Source organism: Zonotrichia leucophrys, chromosome 1A (assembly GCF_028769735.1).
Source record: "Zonotrichia leucophrys gambelii isolate GWCS_2022_RI chromosome 1A, RI_Zleu_2.0, whole genome shotgun sequence".
Taxonomy (NCBI): domain Eukaryota; kingdom Metazoa; phylum Chordata; class Aves; order Passeriformes; family Passerellidae; genus Zonotrichia; species Zonotrichia leucophrys.
This window is the reverse complement of record NC_088170.1, coordinates 35,978,629-35,995,482: the sequence shown is the minus strand read 5'-3', so window position 1 is coordinate 35,995,482 and position 16,854 is coordinate 35,978,629. Positions and strand designations below refer to the sequence as shown.

Genomic DNA, 16,854 nt, shown 5'->3' with positions numbered 1-16,854 from the left:
CAAGGTTGTGTCTGTTTGCATGTAGGCCCAGGCTTCTCTTACCTGCCAATCTACTGGGATTAGAGTTTATTTAAAGAAGATCTCTTGCTGGCTCCTTAGGAGGGCAGAAAATAGCAGTTAAATATGCTTCAGCTAGTTCTTGTAATTGAATTCAGTCTATCAGATTAAGCACTAAACCACAGTAAGGGTTTAGCAACCACAGATGTCTTCATAAAGCCTCCAGATGCTTTGCCTTGTTGAAATTGTTTTCTCCCTTTGTGTTGTCATCTTTGATATAGAAACACACCTTCTCACCACTACCAGTCCAGCAGTCTGTATTATTGTCTCCAGTATGAATTACAGTTCAAGGTTACCTACAGTGCTTCCCAGAAAATAAGCTTAAGGAAAGGTGCAAAGTATTTGAAACATTGCCCCCCAAATCACCTGTAAACCAGTTCTTTACTAATGTATTTCAGTGCCAGTTTCCTGAACTGTCTCTTTTCTTGTTCTGCTGCCACAAATAAGAAAATAAAATCCATCAGAAGTTTGTTTGTCATAATGAATCAAAAAGGTTTCTGCAGGCATAAGCTGCTGCAGCTGCTGTGACAGCAGGAGAGAGAACTCCACCTTCATTTACTGAACTTGCTGTCTCACCAAAGAAGTCACTTCATGTATGGCACGCTGGTACTTTTCTGAGGCTGCTTTAAACTCAGCCAGGTGCTTCTCATAGCTCCTCACAGCTGTCAGCAGCTGGCTCCTCTCCACAGCTCCCAGGATGGCATGGAGAATCATCTCCAGGCCCAGCCCAATGATGGTGATGCTAACTCCCCCAAGAACAGAGGCCCCAATCTGCGCAAGGACGCTGATGAGCTTGCTCACAGTGAGAGTTAAATGATTGGAGCCAAGAAGTTTGATAGCTACCATTGCAGCTGTTGAAGTTGCTTCTCCAAAAATTATGGAAAAAACTCTCTGGGCTATTGCAATTTTCTCCAGCTCGGGCTCTTTGATGTCATATAGCTTCTGGTACAGCACTGGCTCGAGCTTGTCCTTCATGTCACTGTCAATCTTCTGCACCTGGTGCTGAATCTCACTCATCACTTGAATGATGTTCTCACAGTTTTCCTTGACTGTACTGCTCTCTCTCATCTCAATGGGGGTAATGGCGCAGCCCAGGTGCTCATTCAGCACTCCAACCAGCTCGTTTGTTGCATGGAAATTTGTGGACATACAGTCAAGCAATTCCTGATGCAGATGGATCAGTTCTTGCTTTCTCTTGGGATTATCTGGGTAAAGGAGGTCACTCAATGCCATTCTTCAGAAGTAGGCTACTTCAAGAGAGAAAAGACATTTCTTACTCTGATTAACACCCATAACCATAGCCCCTAAAGAGCAGTGAATTCTGCTTTGTCTCTGCCCCACTGGTTCTTTTCATACTGAGCAGGTCAAATCCCAAGGCATAGTTTGTAAATGTAGAAATCTTAATTCTTGTTCTGGATCTTTGCCAAGTGATTGGAAAAGCACCTTGTAGGACATTAGTTATGCTCAGAGCAACAAAAATAGGTAACAAATATGTAATGAGCAGGTTGGAAAAATAGATGTGAGCCATTGGCAACTGAAGATTGAGATTGAAAATGAACCTTGGAAACTGAAGATGGTAGAAGCTGAACTAGTTGAATAAAAAATGGAACAATCTCATCTAATCAGCAAAATTAAAGATGTGGCTTAAAGATTAAAGGGTTGGTCCAGGCACTCTTTTGTATCAGCCTATTACATCCATTTAGTGGCATTCAATTTTTCAGCAACCCTGATGATTGGTGGATATGGTTTGTGCCACAGTAAAGGCATTTTATGCCAGTATAGCCTTTTTCTTCTAACATTCAAGAGAAAATGATACTATATAAGCCTTCTGTGCTTATACTAAGAAGCTTAGCCTATGAATTCATAATGAATAGTAAAATTGTCTATAATAACCCCATCCTAACCTATATCACCTTACATACATCTCTCACTGTATTTCCTTCCCTGATATTTATTTCTTCATAAACTGCATGCCAACATAGAGTCCAAAGAGACTGAGTTAACAGTGATCATGGAGGATTTCCTTATGACTAAGATTCTGTAATCAACACTGTCACTTCCTTTAACCTTTCACCAGCTGCAAAGTGAAAGTGCTTTAACATTATTTCATCTTAAATGCAAGCATCTTTGCTACAGGGGAAAACTATGAATGAATAGGATGACTCATTACTTTGTTGGTACTTTTCATGGTCTCAGCCCTCTTTTTGCAAATCTGGGCCACTTTTGTGCAGTGCTTTGCATTTTTCTAAGATGTTTCTCTTCTTGTTAGTGCCTACATATCGCAGTTAGAGCTACAAATAGTTATGTGTAGGGGACTACCCAGATTTTTCTTCTTGAAAAGATACCTTTGTGCCATTTTGGTCCTTTGTAGTTCTTGCACTATCTGTTAGCTGCAAATCATCTGACACTGACCCAGCTGTATTTTACTAAACACACCCTCCCCCACAAGGTCACTGTAGAAAACCAGAATGAATTCCACAATCCCCTGCCAACTTTTAATCTCAGTGTTGAAACACAAGCCAGTCTGAGAAGAGGTTTTTCTCCCCCAATATTTTGCACAGTACTGTATATTTCTTTCAGCCACTTACATTGAATCTCTGCCAAGAGAATAAACTGCTTAACACATCTTCTTATACAAGCTGTAGGGAGCCAAATACATTTACAGTAAAGGTTTGGGATTTTCTGGAAACATAAAGCCATGATAATGCAGGCTATGATTTCATATCAATCCTGCCTCAGGGATATTGCTGGCTTGCTTTCTGACTCAGTGTGATACTAAAACCTTTCCACTCCAGTGCTGTTTTGTTGTAAGGTCATTTGTTTTCCCTTATTGGTAGAAAGTGAGAAGACAAATTGTTTTAGAAGGAATAGCACTTCAACAAGCATTTTACATACTAGACAGGTGTGGAGAAGACTTTTAGAATCTGTTCATTACATATGATTATTTCAACTTCTTACATCTGCTCTAGATTTTATATCTACTAATGTTAAAATTACTTCTTACTCTTCACATTAGCACTTTCATTAGCTTTTATATTTTCCTTTTAGAATTAGGCAGGCCACATATATTTCTGTATTTCTATTTCTCCAGAGATTTCTCTGTGCAGATTTACCACAGAAACTTTTCTAATTAAACATTTACACTGCCTACCTGATTTGGTCTGAATGTTCCTGTTGAAATGTGTATGGGAGAGTAACTTCAGCCTCTTTCCCCTCTGCTCGCCTGGTGCTTTCCAGCAGCATGTGATGAGTTAGGGATCCAGAGGCTGGGCTTCAGCTGCATCCTGTGCCTGCCTGTCATTAATTCTATTGTGTGATGTTTACCCAGATTCATCTCATTTTCTTCCTCCTCTTCCCTTCCTTCCAATTTTAAGAGAATTCAGTTTACTCAATGCTAGTTCCCAATTACTAGATTCTCCAAAGCCTTCTGTTCCTGGAGAGAATGGGTACTGCACAAATCCCTCCTGCCTGCTGCAGAGGTGCCATCACAGGCAGCTACAGCTGAAAGGGGATGGTGTTACTTGCTGTCCTCAGAACATAAAAGGTGTAGGACAGCACTTCTAATTCAAACAGATACAAGATTATGTTTTTTACTGGTTTCTAGTGTTTGTATATATAAACATTCGTGCTTGCACCTATGCCTTGAAATAATGCATTTTTGCAATGACTGCTTTTGTACACCTGCAAATTACAGAATAAAAATTGAATGGTCCCACATAAACTGAAGAATAGACACCACAGAGAGTGGAAATAGGCTTTGTCCTATTTTTGTCCTATGTGTACAAGCTAGTGTACATATGCCTTCAACCAAGCTAGACATATTTTATGCTCTTGTCCTTAGAAAGGTGGACCTGCAGCCCACAGGGGTCTTACTAGGAACACTGCTTCCACTCTAGAGGATGGCTGAGCTCTCAGATGAAAATATAAGGTGAAGCATAAAATGTGCACTTTGCAATCGCTAACGTGTTTTCATCTGAAAGCTGAGCTGCTGTATTCAACTCTAATGAACACAGTCAGAGTGCCAAACTCTCTTGTTGTCAGAGCTGTGGGCATGAGAACATAAGCTGCAAGAGAACACTAAATGATTTAACTGCTATAGTTCTGGAAATGTCAATTGCTTGTGACTGCTGAGTATTTTCCACTGAGAATGCCATGTAGTCCTGAAATACTTCGTGCAGTATTGAAGTGAATTGAATTGATCAGGCTGGCAGCTGCCTGTGGGTCACATTCTGGAAACTGATTTCAGGTCTTCTGTGTTTGCAGTGGATACAAATTCTTTTCTTTTAGAGCCCTCATCTTTTGGAACAAGACAGAAAATAATTTGAACAATATGAAGACAGTTTTGTTCCTGCTTTTGGAGGATTAATAGCTTTGGGAGGATTAATAATCTTTTGGGAGGATTAATAGCTATTATTGCAGGCCTATTGAGTTGGAGGAAAATACTTGATATGGGGTGTCAGTCATCCTTCCTTGCTGCAGTTTGCCAGGTCTCTGATGCCATGAGAGTAGAAGAGGTGTGGAGGCCCAGACTCAGCTCTGAACAGCAGTGAAGGCTAAAATCAATTTTGCCATTTCGTGCAATTTCAGACCCCTTTTGCCATGGGAAAGAAATGGAGGAAAAGGCAGATGGTTGAACTGAGTTCTGAAAATAAGGTTTTGAAAGTATACAGTGGGACAGGAAGTTGCAATTGCTTGAACACTTCTGACTACACATCTAACCACAACAATAGCTGATGCAATGTCTGCTGCAACCAGCTCAGCTTTACAGGGCTCTGGCACAAGCAAAGGCAACATCAGGAGCAGTCTCTGAGCTGCACACTATCCCAGGAGTGTATCTCTGGTTGGCCTTGTGAGAACTCAGAGGTGCAAGCAGAAGGACATAACTTTCTTAGCAGTCAAAATGGTATCATGATGGGCACCCAAGCAAGGAGAATGTTTTGTGCTTACACCTACCAAGGGATGCTTGCTCCATCTAGTCAGTGTATTATCTGGCTAATAGAAATCATTTTAAGGGAACTGTAACATGACAAAACATGTCATTACTCAGTCTTCAATTGCTTTGTCCCTTGAATGTAGATGTTATGAGTTTGACTTTGCTGTGTCTATTCCCCCCACCCAAAAATGACTGTTCAGTTCTGTGTAGACCCACCAGTATATGCAAACTGAAGGATTATAGTTCTGAGGATGATGCAAAGTAGTTGTTTTCTAGGACTTGCACAAAATTACCAAAAGCCATCACAATGTAAGAATAATTAATTTACAGCACTTCCCTTACTTTGGAGAATGCAAGTCAAAGTCATACTTCCTGCAGCCATCAGGGAAAGAATACTTCCAGCTGTTTACGCCATATTTTTCTGGCTGCTTGGCAAGGTCCCAGCAAAGGCTGTCAAGAATTTTTTCTGTGTTTTCTTCCAATTAATGTCTTGGGGAAGAATGGGTCAGCTGGGCTAGCAGTTTGGAAAATTGATTTCAGAAATGTCACAATCTAGCAAAAAATATATCCACCTTTATTCCTCTGTAATTCCCCTGTAATAACAACTTCTGGATTTCCTCTGTTTGCTTTTGAGAGTCAGACATCATTCCAGAAATATTTGTTCATCTTTTTTTTAAGAGTGGCAAAGAAAGGCTGTTCAGGGTCTGCCAGAATCTGCACAACTTAATGCACTTCTCTGTCTCTTCAGCCAACACAATAATCCAACTCCTCAATGCAATCTTGGCACCACCTTTCTCTGCCCCCAAAGGAGATGTGCACAGCTGCCCAGTTACCCACTTGAATTTACTGCCATAGTGCCTTCCACATCCCACAGACTGACTCTTTCTCACTAAAAATAAAGCTATGAAGAGATCTGTAAGGAGTCCAAAGTCCCTGTGTATCTTTCTTGAATGCCTCAGGACAAAGCTGTCTTCAGTGAAGGTCATCCCTGATCTAGTCTTCAGAAAGGCCATAGATAACCTTCCTCCTACCTGAATGGTACAGGGAATGTCTGTTTGGATGAACCAGGCTGAATGTTCCAGTCTCAGCTGCTGAGTTGCAGCTGAAAGCAAAGGGAAGATTGAACCTTCTGTAGCAGCAGGAACTCCAAAGGCTCCTTGTACATATCTGGATGCAGCCAGAAAATCAGAGACTGTGGGCCAAGCACAGGGAAACTCCAAGCACACTTGGGAGAATGGCAGAGGCGAGTGCAGTATAACCACTGTTCTTGCTTCTTGAAGCTGAAAGAAAATAAAGAGAGCAGTCATTCAGACCTCTATTCACTGCCTAAAGCTTTTTGGTTTTGCTAACACAACCTCTGCCCACAAAGGCCTTTTTCTCAACTCTGTCTATTATTTTGGCTTTGGAGGCACAAACCCTCATTCCTAAATTATAGTTTTGAGCTCAAAGATCACATTGACACACTGCTGAACAAAGAGACAAAAGCAAGGACTGGTGGTAGACTCACAGAAAGGCAGGGATGTGAAATAGGCCCCATGAGGTATTCCAGCATAGAGCTCTCTCTATAACCAGGAAACTCAGTGTGTTCTTTGTCAAAGGATACCTTTTGTCCCTGCTAGGAGAGAGGTCACTGCTAAAATGACAGTAGCTTTGTTTACGCTTCTCTCAGCTTGCCAGAGATAAGTGTGGAAGTGTTAGCTTGCCACTGTTGTAGTGAAACAAAGCCTAGAACAGTCCTGAAATGTGAAGTGTAGCAGCATTGCAAGACACCAGCATAGATTGCTTGGTTCAAGCAAATCTCACCCACTCTTGCAATAACAATGCTGGGGACCCAAAGCCATGAGTCCTACAACATCCTTGCAGTGACACTTGGGATAAATGGGGGCTGGCAATAACACTTGGGATAAATGGGGGCTGCAAAGAACCTTGAGACCTGCTGATTCTTCTTTAGTGAGCTGTGGGATTGTCCCAGGTTTCACAGCAAACTGAAACAGGGTAAAAGCTGGGTCTTGGGGTTCTCATAGGCAAACACAGCAGGTGAGCTACAGGTTTGGCCTTGAGTGTGGCCCCATGTGGGTGCAGCTGGTGAGGGCTGCCTGGGGCAGTGGAGAGCAGCCTGTCCTGTGTCCCCTTGCATGGGAGCCTGTGTACAATACCTTCCACCAGCTGGCACTGGTACTTGCTGTAGTTCCCCACAGAATGCAGATGCAACCGGTTACCCTGCTGGGTTTGAAGGAAGCTTTTGACAAGAAATATCTCATAAGGGGGAATGAGGACTTCCTTCTCAGATGTGTGGTAAGAAAAGCCTTGCATAGCTGCTCCCAGGCAAGTGGTCACTGTGAACAAAGTTTCATTCCCAAACTTCTGAGCTTCACTCCTGAGGTGGGAGGTAGAAGTGAAACGGCCAAATCGCACCCTGCTGCCTTCCTTGGCCTCGATATATAAATCCTTTACACCCCTGTGCACCTGGTAGCACTTCTGTTTCCCCATGCTGCTCTGCCATTCCTTCAATATCTGGATAGCAGTTGTTAGGTAGAAGTGAAAGTATTTAAAGCTGAAGTTGTGTCTGTAGTGCTCTGGAGAGATTCCTGCTGTGGATGTGGCCCAGTTCAGCTGGGAGTGCAGGGAGGAGTTCATGGAGTAAGCCATGAGGGCTGTGGCATGGCTGTCACGCATTTCCCTCAGCAGACCTACAGGGCTCTTCAGCAAAGCCTCCTGAGCCTTCTTCCAGAGACGCAGGTAGTCCTTGTTAGCAGCTATTTCCTTTTGGAAATAGTCTCCTTGCTCCAGTTCTTCCATCATCTCCTCCCTGCACCCCAGATACTGGTCATCAAACGCTTGCAGAGCCATATCCATTGAGATGGGGGATACAGCCTGCAACACAAAAGCAAATGAAGATAAGCATCAGAAGTGTGAATTTCTTGTTTATCTTTGTAGATGCAAGCCAAGTTTTTCTTTACCCTTTCCTTGCCTCTTTGTCATTATTGGCAGAGCAAGCAAGGCAGGTAGCAAATCTTTAGCAAAACCCTCCTGAGCAACCTCAGGTTGTTGTCTATACCCCACCACAGGTCAGGATGACAGAGTTCTTAATTGATATGGATGTGCTACATTAGAATCTCCCAGGAGCATTGGTCAATATAGACAGGCTGGAAAATGAGAGGAAAGATTCCATGAGGTCTACTCACAAACACTCTATGAAATAATCTGGCTGCAAACAAGAGGAAAATTCCAACCAAGTAACTAAAACAAATTAAGACAGGTAAGAAATGGAACAGAGGAACTGAAAGCAGAAAAGTTTAAGTTGAACCCAAAACTCCTTAAAGAACACATTTCAAATGGAAAAAAAAAAATCTGTGGTATAAGCAATTTCATTATTTCAAATAAAGAACAATATTTACCTCTTTTATCAATATTTGTGAGAAGATCAGCAGCAGGAGGCTGCCCAGTGTCACCAGCTTCCCAGAGTCCACCCAAGACACTGTAAAGAACATTTTTTTTAAGGAAAGGTAATTTGCACCTATTTCTTTCTGTTTTTCTTTGAACTGGAAAATTCTGCAGTTTGTAATTTTCACTGAGTTTTTCGTGGCTGTTCTTCAACCAGAGATCATTTGCCAAATTCTCACTGCAATTCAGAAGTCATTAATCAGTCCAAGCAGACAATTTACTGGTAGAAATGTGCCCAAAATCCATAAGGAAGGTCTGGTTGCACCAACTTCAGCTGGCATGAATGTCCATCACCTTGACAGTTCTTTTGATTCCAAGGTATTTGGTGTTGTTCTTGCAAATCGGAAAAAAACCATGGCTTGGAGAAGTCTAAGGCACTCCTCCTAAGGAGGGGTGTGTCAGGGTGACTGCTCCCTGGTTAAGAGTTTAAAAGCTCTTTTAAAGAAGTTGACTCTGATAAAGCCAACACAGAAGTGCAGGGTAGGTTGGGATCTCATCTGGAAGCAGTGATAACCTAACTCTCCTCCTCCTTATCACCCCCTGCTTTCTACTCCTGTGCTGCCAATCCTCCTCCTACAGCATTGCAGAGTGCCACTTTGCTGGACTGTTTGCACTGGCACAGCCAAAATGAGTGTGTAAAAGCAGATCCTGTGCTGAGACAAACCTTTCTCTAGCAGCTGCTTTCTGGACACCCTTCCAAATACTGGCAGTGAGTTATTCACCCACAGAGCCCCATGGCCTCTGATAACTTTTCTGTATGGAAAAAAAAGGCCAAGAACTGTCAAGGCTTTGGTTCTGACTACAGAAAAGTGAAGCCCATTTTCCATTGCCTGGTAATGATAGTTTGGGTGAAGAGGGCGCCTCCAGACATGGAGTGATTCCCTGAGATAAGGGAGGTTTGTGAAGCTGCTTGGAGTCTGTGGACAGAGCATCTACAAAATATTGCTGAGATAGGGTGGGGGGCAACATGAAGGTCTCATACTGGGCTCCTTTCAAGGCAGTTGCTGCAGGTGACATGAGATGATGCCATGAAGTGCCATGAAGTGATGGATGCAGACTACCTACTTCTCCATCCTGGAATGTCTCTGATACCTTGGGCTGTATTTCACAAAGTGGTTGTTTGACTGCTAAAAGTGAGTTCACAGGAGGGCTCACGAATTTATTCAGAGGCAGCTCCACCTCTGTTTGTGTAGAGATAAAACAGACCTAAACTGGGACAGGCTCCCTTGGGGGCTTGGCAGTCATGATAAACACCCCCATTAAAATGTCAGTTCAGCTGCATATAATCCACTTGTAAATTATGTCCCTGGTTTTCCCCTCTGACCTGTAAGTGAGTGTTTCTTATGAAGGGAATCAGGAGGACAGGAATTTCTATTTCCAAACGCAAGTTATCATTAACGACAACAAATACAAAGGCCGAAAGATGGCAGCAGAGGATTTGTGGCGGTGCATACCGCTGCATTGACCAAGTGACAATCGAATTCCTCCTTTTCAGCAGTAAATTTGTAACGCGATCTGAGTGCTCAGATCCCCAAAGGTCATAATGACTTCAGCCCATGAAGAGATCTGATGACACAGAGCAGATGACATAATGGAGGCCTCCGGGTGTAACTCTTTTTGCCTGAAAAAAATATTTACTGAAAGAGAGAGAAAGAATATAAAACTAACAGAAAGATGCAAATAGAGACAGGAAAATTTTTGTGCTAACAAAAGCATACAACAACCAAAATACCCCTATTCTATTAGTACACTGGATATGAGGATTCTGCTAATCTCTCTGGTATTTTTCCAAGCAAAAATTTCACTATTTTCAATTAAGCACTCTGTTAATTTTTACTACATGGCGTTCAGAGGAGGATTTTACTGTGAGCAGTGAAGCCCCGTTAGTTTATGTCAATAGAGGAACCAGTCACAGGCGCTGGACCAAGACATGCAGAGAAGGCATTTATTGTCTTCTCTTCGGCCAAAATCAGTGTCAGCAGTGCAAGCCACAGCAGCTCGCCAAGTAAAGCAGCCACCTCTGTGGACTTCTCCTGTGTCCTTACTGCAGGACAAGGCTTTTCTGGCCCTCCTCTCCCTCAGTGTCACAGAGTGCTGAACCTATGACCTAAATTTCAGCGTCATCATTTCTAATTCACTCTGGGGCATGGGAGGGGAGAAGGAAGCCTCATGCACTGGGTTCCTGCTCCTCAGGCTTCACAAAAGCAGGCCGTGTCTTCCAGGCATCTCTTTTACCTCAGGTAGAGGTTGTACAGAGGAACAGAAAGAAGCAGCAGACCAGCCTGCTTTACATAGCAGTATTTATTGCAGTGAGCAGCTGAGGGTGGTTGCACCAGCTCACATGTAACCAGAGATTTGACTCTGCCAGATTCCTGAGCATCCGCAGTCCCTGTCCTTGGAGGTGTGATCTGCTGTCCACCCCTCAGGGAAGGAAAGCTGACAGAGTAAATTAGGAAGGTTATGCAGAAAGCTGCTAAGGTACAATATTAATGTCTGAGGACAGAATGAAGTAGTGCAGAGGGAAGACGATATGTGGATAAAAGGATAAAAACACATGTACGTTATATATATATATATATATATATATAGCTACCAATTGTCTCAAATAAACAAAACGCTGCCCCAATTTCAATTCATCCTTGAACAAATTTTCTTTTTTTTAAAATTTCATAATGTTTATAGCATTGTTTTCTTTTTTTTTTAATTGTTTTTAGCTGTCTAGGTACTTCAAGCACAAATGCAAAAGCAACAGAGGAGAAGAGCATTTGTTTTTTGGGGTTTTTTTTTTTCTGCTGGGTATTTTTAGTTTCACTAGGAGCTGGTTGGGGAAAAAAGAAACAAAACCAAAACCAAAAGACCAGAAAAACCAAGAGAATTCAAAGTCTTTTTTTACAGTCATGAAAAGCAGTACATAAATGTTGGGATCATCTAAAAGGACTCCTTAAACACATCTTTTGAGATTTATTTATTGTTGCTATACAGCAAATTTTATGACAGAGTAATCAGAAGAGTGTACCAGAAGCTGATTGGTCAGTGTTTGCACACTACTATCTTTACAAATGATCCTACTGTGATGCATATTTAATGTGATTATACTACATGAAAATACTGAACTTTCTCATTAATTGGAACAGGAGGCAGGTGTTCTTCCTTCTTCACAGCGAGCATCCCAGGATCAGATCCATCACATTTACACACACTGTGACATTCTTCTTCCATAATCCTCCTGTATTTTGCAGAAGAGGATAAGAGATCTAGTGATGTTTCTAAAGCATGCAGTGGTTTTCTTGAAATTAATCCCTGTTTTCCCAATATTGTTTGCTGGGGATTCAGGTGGAAAGAAATAAGACAGGGTCTTCTGGTGAAGCTCAAAATACAATAAAAGTTGTTTAAAGAGAGACTTTATTGATGAAAGAAAGTTAATGGAAGCTCAACAAGTGGGATAATCCCAGCCTTGGTATTCCAGCCGGTAGGGACACAACAGAAGAAGATGCCAGTCCAGATGCTTTCCTTCCTTCCTTCCCAAGCACAGCTTCTTTCTCCTGTGGGGTTTGGAGTGCTCCAAGCCGAGGAGCAGAGACCTTGCCATGGTCAGTACCTGCCAAAGAAGCGGTTGTAGGCCAGGGCAAACCCCACTTGGTCAGAGAGATAGTCACAGGGGGGGTAGTTCTCACAGCGCTCGTGCATCTGCTCCATCGGGCTTTTGTAGTACTCCAGGTACCTGCAGGAGACACAGACACCACTCTGCAGGTTCAGCCCAGGCACTGGGGGCTGCTCATACACCTGACACTGACAGGAAAGAAGTGATCCTCTGGAGCAATGCTCCCTGCAGTCCTCCAGGGAGACCCAGCAGAGCACTGGTCATGCTGAGTTAAACATCTGCTTGCACAGGGTTAGGCTGCTTGATCAATGCTGGGAAATATGGGGTTGAACCCAAATTAAATCAATTGCTCTTGAGGTTTTATCAGCAAAGGATACCACAGAAGCTGTAAGGATTTGGCTTTTTTTTTTGTCTTCAATTTCATTCACCACCTACGCAGGAATTTTTTTCCTTTGTTATTTATTTAATTATATATTTATTTTATTATTTCTTGCTTACCTTTACTTTTGCCCACTAGCCATTATTTTCCTTTAGCTTAAACACCTCTCTCTAACAATCCTCACTTCTGTTGTAGACAGGAGCATTATCTCCATGTAGTTTTTTCTTTTCTTTTTTGCCAGGCTAAGAAAGTCCAAATATTTTCACTGTACATCCAAAGTGTACAGTCTCAGCTGTACACTTTGGATGTCATTCTCAATTCCTCTTCTATGTTTGGTTAATCTTTCCTGAAGACGGTATACACCGCTGCAGATATCTCACCAGCACCTCATGAATTTCTGTATTGGAAAGAGTAGCTTAATAACCTCTTCCAGAAAATGTATGAACTTCCCCTCATTATCTGAAATTTCTCAAATAGCCTACTTTTTGGCACAAGTAAATACATGTTCTACAGCTTTAGAAAGAACAGACAATCTGATCGAGCCTTATTCCTGCAACAAAGCTGTTGTGGGAAACCAGAGGCAATGACCAAGGCTCTATGATTCTCATTATCCTAAAAATTGGTTCTGATGACCCTGTAGGTTGGAGCACCTTATAATCTGTACCCTGCTGTCTCCATAGCTAGCACAGTAGTGCTGTCTTTCTCCCTGGGAGGAATACTAGAGTCCAGCTATGAGCCTTCAAATGGGTTTTAATGAATAAAAGAACCATTTTTCCATTACCGAATGTCTCCTACAGCCTTTCTCCTTCAATACATGAAGGTAATAATATAGATATACAACAAAATATATATAAAATATAGATATACATACTATATTTTATATATATATATAAAATATAGATATACAACATAGGCCTTGTCATGCCCTATGACCTTCCCACCCCTTCTTCAGAGCAGGTCCAGGGTCCAGCTCTCAGCCCAGCTCCTGAGCTGTTACCATTCATAAGGACTGGCTCTCTTCTTCCTCTTCACAAAGGCATTGGCAACTTCTTTTTTGATCTTGATGCCTGCCAAGAGAGAGCACATCAGGTTAGAGATGCAGCACTGAAACACACAGACCAGTCTGTGGAACTGATCCTCACTCGGGGTCACCAAATGTTGAATTCGCAGGCAACTCCAGCATGGGAAGAGACAAGAATCTTGACTCCGTGTTTCAGAAGGCTGATTTATTATTTTATGATATACATTATGTTAAAAGAAAATTATATATTAAAACTGCACTAAAGAATAGAAGAAAGGATTTCATCAGAAGGCTGGCAAGGAAAAAGAATGGAAAAGAATGATAATAAAATCTTGTGACTGACCAGAGTCCAAGACAGCTGGACTGTGATTGGCCATTAATTAAAAACAATCACAACACCAATCAAAGATGCACCTGTTGCATTCCATAGCAGCAGATAATCATTGTTTACATTTCATTTCTGAGGCCTCTTGGCTTCTCAGGAGAAAAATCCTACTTAAAGGATTTTTCATAAAATATGTCTGTGACACCAGTCCAAACTCTGAAAAGCAGAATCTGCTTTCTTCACAAGCAAATTACTTCCACAAACCATCCTAGTGTTCCATTCATCTCTCCCCATTCCACGGTCCACTCATAGCTCCCTCTTCACTGCAGCCTTCATATCTCCGTGAAGCAAGGGCTTTTTCTCTCATAAACTCAATTTCCTTATCACAGAACATAATCTGAGTCTGCAGTAAATGTGCAGAAGGCATAAAATATGAATAAGAACAAAATTAGGAGAATGGCACCCTCTCTCCCTGGCCTAGTTAATTTTAGAGTCCTGGCTTCCTTTCTGTGTCTGGACTCTGACTGAGAATGATGTGGGATAGCAACCACAAGACCTTAAAGCACCTCCAATGAGCCATGAGCAACAAGCAGCACACAGAAATACCAGTGCTCACATGTACAGAGTTCCGTGAAAGGTGAAGAGTATAAAATAGTGACAGTAAACATCACCCAGTGAGAAATTCACCCAAGATGTGTAAAGATTCCAGCATTCAGGACCTGGAGAACATGACAGAGGTTTCAGCCATGAGAGCATTTGTCCCTGCTCTCCACTAACACGTTATGTCTGCAGATTTCTTCTTTGCTCCCTTGATTTGTCATTGTGCCAACACCGTGGTGCTGTGAAGGACCCCACAAACACCAGGCACAGCCACTTCCCAGCCCCAGCCAGGGCTCAGCACAGCCCAGCCTCACTCCATGGGATGGTCCCACAACAGCTGAGGTAGGCACAGGTGCTGGCACAGCAGCAACACAGGCAGCAGCACACCAATACACATTTCAGCATGGAAACTGCCAAATTGTTGCTGTCTTTGGGGGAAAAAAGATTCTCAGATCTCTGCCTGTGGGGAGATGGTGGGGTTTGTCCCTTCCCTCATCATCATGGAGTGTTTGGCTGTGTTTCTCTTTGGAGGTGAGAGGTACCCCATCTCAAGCAAACTGAGCTTTAGTTTGGATCAAAATACTGACTACACAGAAACTGACAGTTAATGAATTGTCAGAAAATATCACCTTTCCCTGAATAGTCTTTACATCTTTTTTTCTCTTTTCCAATCTGTGTTTGTATTGGCTCGCTGGAAAAATACCAGCTTTCATGCTTCTCAGCAGCAATGTTATCCTTTAAAGTGTGAGAAAGGAGAGACATGAGAGGACAAAAAGGATTTTCCATACAGATTTCTGCCAGGATCAGCTTGCTGCAGAAGTTGCGAACAACCCAAGGTGTGCAAATCCCAGCATCCCAGGTGACCTGACAGGAGGGACTCGGGAGCAGCCAAGGAAGCCCCCCTCTTTCAGGGTTTCCTTGTTGCAGGATTTGGCAGGGATGTCACAATCCATTGATGCGGGCAGCCTCTGCTCTCAGAGCAGCCTGGGGATGAGCAGACACTCTGGGCAGCTCTCTGAGGGCAGGTCAGAGCAGGGAGGCTCTGCCAACCACCTGCACACCGTGAGCAGTGCTGGCCTTGCTGCTGCAGGGGCACTGGCTGCCCTCCTGTCATCTGCTCACACCAGAGGGGCTCTGTTTGCTGCACATGCTCCTGCCCCTCAGGGACTGCAGGGTTTGGGAGTGAAAAGGGAAGAGTTAGAGAGGGACTCAGCATGGTTCTTGTTCAGCCCTTGAACATGTCAAAGTGGAGAAAGAAGGCAAGATGCAGGAGAATGAAGCTGAGCATCAGGCAGAATGATATACTCACTGTCAGCACTGAGAGATCCTGAGGGTTCTTTGGGATCTGGAAGACAGACAGACAGACAGACAGACAGAAAGGAGTCTGCTTGTGAGTCCTTCTATGCTTGTGAGTCATCCTCCTCTGTAACTGAATCCCACCACTGACTGATCCTGCTCCCCCCACTTACATAGAAGCTCTGTTTCTCCCAAAATGGTTTTATTAACACCCATCATTTAGAAAGAGACTAAATGATAAACCAGTTGAAATCTTAAACATATTAAAAATGTTCAAATTCCCTGCTGCAATTCAATATGCAGCAGAGGTGGGGGTGAGTGACCAGTGGAAGAAGATGCCCAGCAAAAGATGGGGGTCTCTGCTGCCAAGCCCTCTCTCATCCATGACTCTCCAGCAGAGACCTGAAGCTGTGCAATGGCTGGGGGTGATCTCCTCCCCCCAGAGCTCTGTGTCTCTCCCAGACTGGAGGGAGGCTGACAGCAAGCTGCAGGGCTCAGCAGGTCTGAGAGCCTTCCTGGGAAGATGTCCCCTTACCTTTCTCACAACAGCAGAGTGCTGCCAGGGCCAGAGTCAGGATCAGCAGTGCCAGCAGACTCCTCATGTCTTCTTTGGCTGTGCTAGTCTCCCTAACCTCAGAGCTTTCCTGGAGGTTATTGAAGTTCTCAGGGCTTGCTTTTGGGCAGCAGTTTATATCCTGTGATTTCTTGGAGAGATCAGGGGTCTGGCTTGTGTTCCTGTGTGTGTGCTCCAAAACAAAGCCCGTCCTTTGGGCTGGGAGATACCGGGTCCTGGCAGTCATTTTGGCATCCATCTCATGGCTCGGGGCATTTCCAGAAGATGTTATCTGAGGTTTTGAATGGGGCTGTTGAAGAAAAACAACTGGATTTTAAAAAATCATTTTTCTTACAAACTTGAAAGTCATTATGTCATGCTGGAAAGCCAGGGGAGAGACCAGCACACACTGAAGTAGAGCAATTCTTTTCACGTGATAGGGCTCTCTCGTGTGGAGTTTCTCAAATGAGACTGAACACAATGGTGATCTTTTCTTCCACCCCACCTTGACTCATTACCCTGAGGGTAAAGAAACCTGTAAATCAGCTTGCATAGGGTAAACACTGTAGTTTTTCAGACAGTTTCACAGTTACACCAAATAACTTTGTAGAGATGAGATTTTTATACTTTTAGGAACTTTGGAAC

At 43.1% G+C, this 16,854-nt stretch overlaps 3 protein-coding genes across 4 annotated transcripts; all 3 read right to left on the bottom strand.

Moving 5' to 3' along the window:
* Positions 1-612: 612 nt before the first annotated feature.
* Positions 613-1,290, bottom strand: SMCO3 (single-pass membrane protein with coiled-coil domains 3). Its single transcript, XM_064731800.1, has one exon. It carries the CDS (start codon positions 1,288-1,290, stop codon positions 613-615), a length of 678 nt encoding a protein of 225 aa, XP_064587870.1.
* Positions 1,291-6,175: 4,885 nt separating this feature from the next.
* Positions 6,176-8,481, bottom strand: ART4 (ADP-ribosyltransferase 4 (inactive) (Dombrock blood group)). The gene is made up of 3 exons (XM_064731787.1): positions 8,389-8,481; positions 7,147-7,864; positions 6,176-6,270 (listed from the first exon to the last, which is right to left on the bottom strand). The coding sequence occupies exons 1-3, from the start codon at positions 8,479-8,481 to the stop codon at positions 6,176-6,178; spliced, it is 906 nt and encodes a 301-aa protein (XP_064587857.1).
* A 2,817-nt stretch (positions 8,482-11,298) lies between these two features.
* LOC135457279 (osteocalcin-like) lies at positions 11,299-16,331 on the bottom strand. Of its 2 annotated transcripts, XM_064731763.1 has the most exons (5): positions 16,192-16,331; positions 15,670-15,705; positions 13,412-13,481; positions 12,109-12,155; positions 11,716-12,032 (listed from the first exon to the last, which is right to left on the bottom strand). In XM_064731763.1, the coding sequence occupies exons 1-5, from the start codon at positions 16,256-16,258 to the stop codon at positions 11,854-11,856; spliced, it is 399 nt and encodes a 132-aa protein (XP_064587833.1). In that variant the 5' UTR covers positions 16,259-16,331; the 3' UTR covers positions 11,716-11,853. The 2 variants fall into 2 exon arrangements, with proteins under 2 accessions (XP_064587843.1, XP_064587833.1); XM_064731773.1 differs by having other exon boundaries at positions 11,299-12,155; positions 16,192-16,325.
* Between the last annotated feature and the right edge of the window lie 523 nt (positions 16,332-16,854).

Coding starts and splice junctions, on each gene's coding strand:
- ART4 (XM_064731787.1), bottom strand. CDS start 8,481: ATGTTCTTTACAGTGTCTTGGGTGGACTCTGGGAAGCTGGTGACACTG. Junction 7,865..8,388: donor CACAAATATTGATAAAAGAG/GTAAATATTGTT, acceptor TTTGTGTTGCAG/GCTGTATCCCCCATCTCAAT. Junction 6,271..7,146: donor CCAGTGCCAGCTGGTGGAAG/GTATTGTACACA, acceptor ATTTTCTTTCAG/CTTCAAGAAGCAAGAACAGT.
- SMCO3 (XM_064731800.1), bottom strand. CDS start 1,290: ATGGCATTGAGTGACCTCCTTTACCCAGATAATCCCAAGAGAAAGCAA.
- LOC135457279 (XM_064731763.1), bottom strand. CDS start 16,258: ATGAGGAGTCTGCTGGCACTGCTGATCCTGACTCTGGCCCTGGCAGCA. Junction 13,482..15,669: donor AGGATCTCTCAGTGCTGACA/GTGAGTATATCA, acceptor CTCTCTTGGCAG/GCATCAAGATCAAAAAAGAA. Junction 12,156..13,411: donor AGAGCCAGTCCTTATGAATG/GTAACAGCTCAG, acceptor TGTCTCCTGCAG/GTACCTGGAGTACTACAAAA.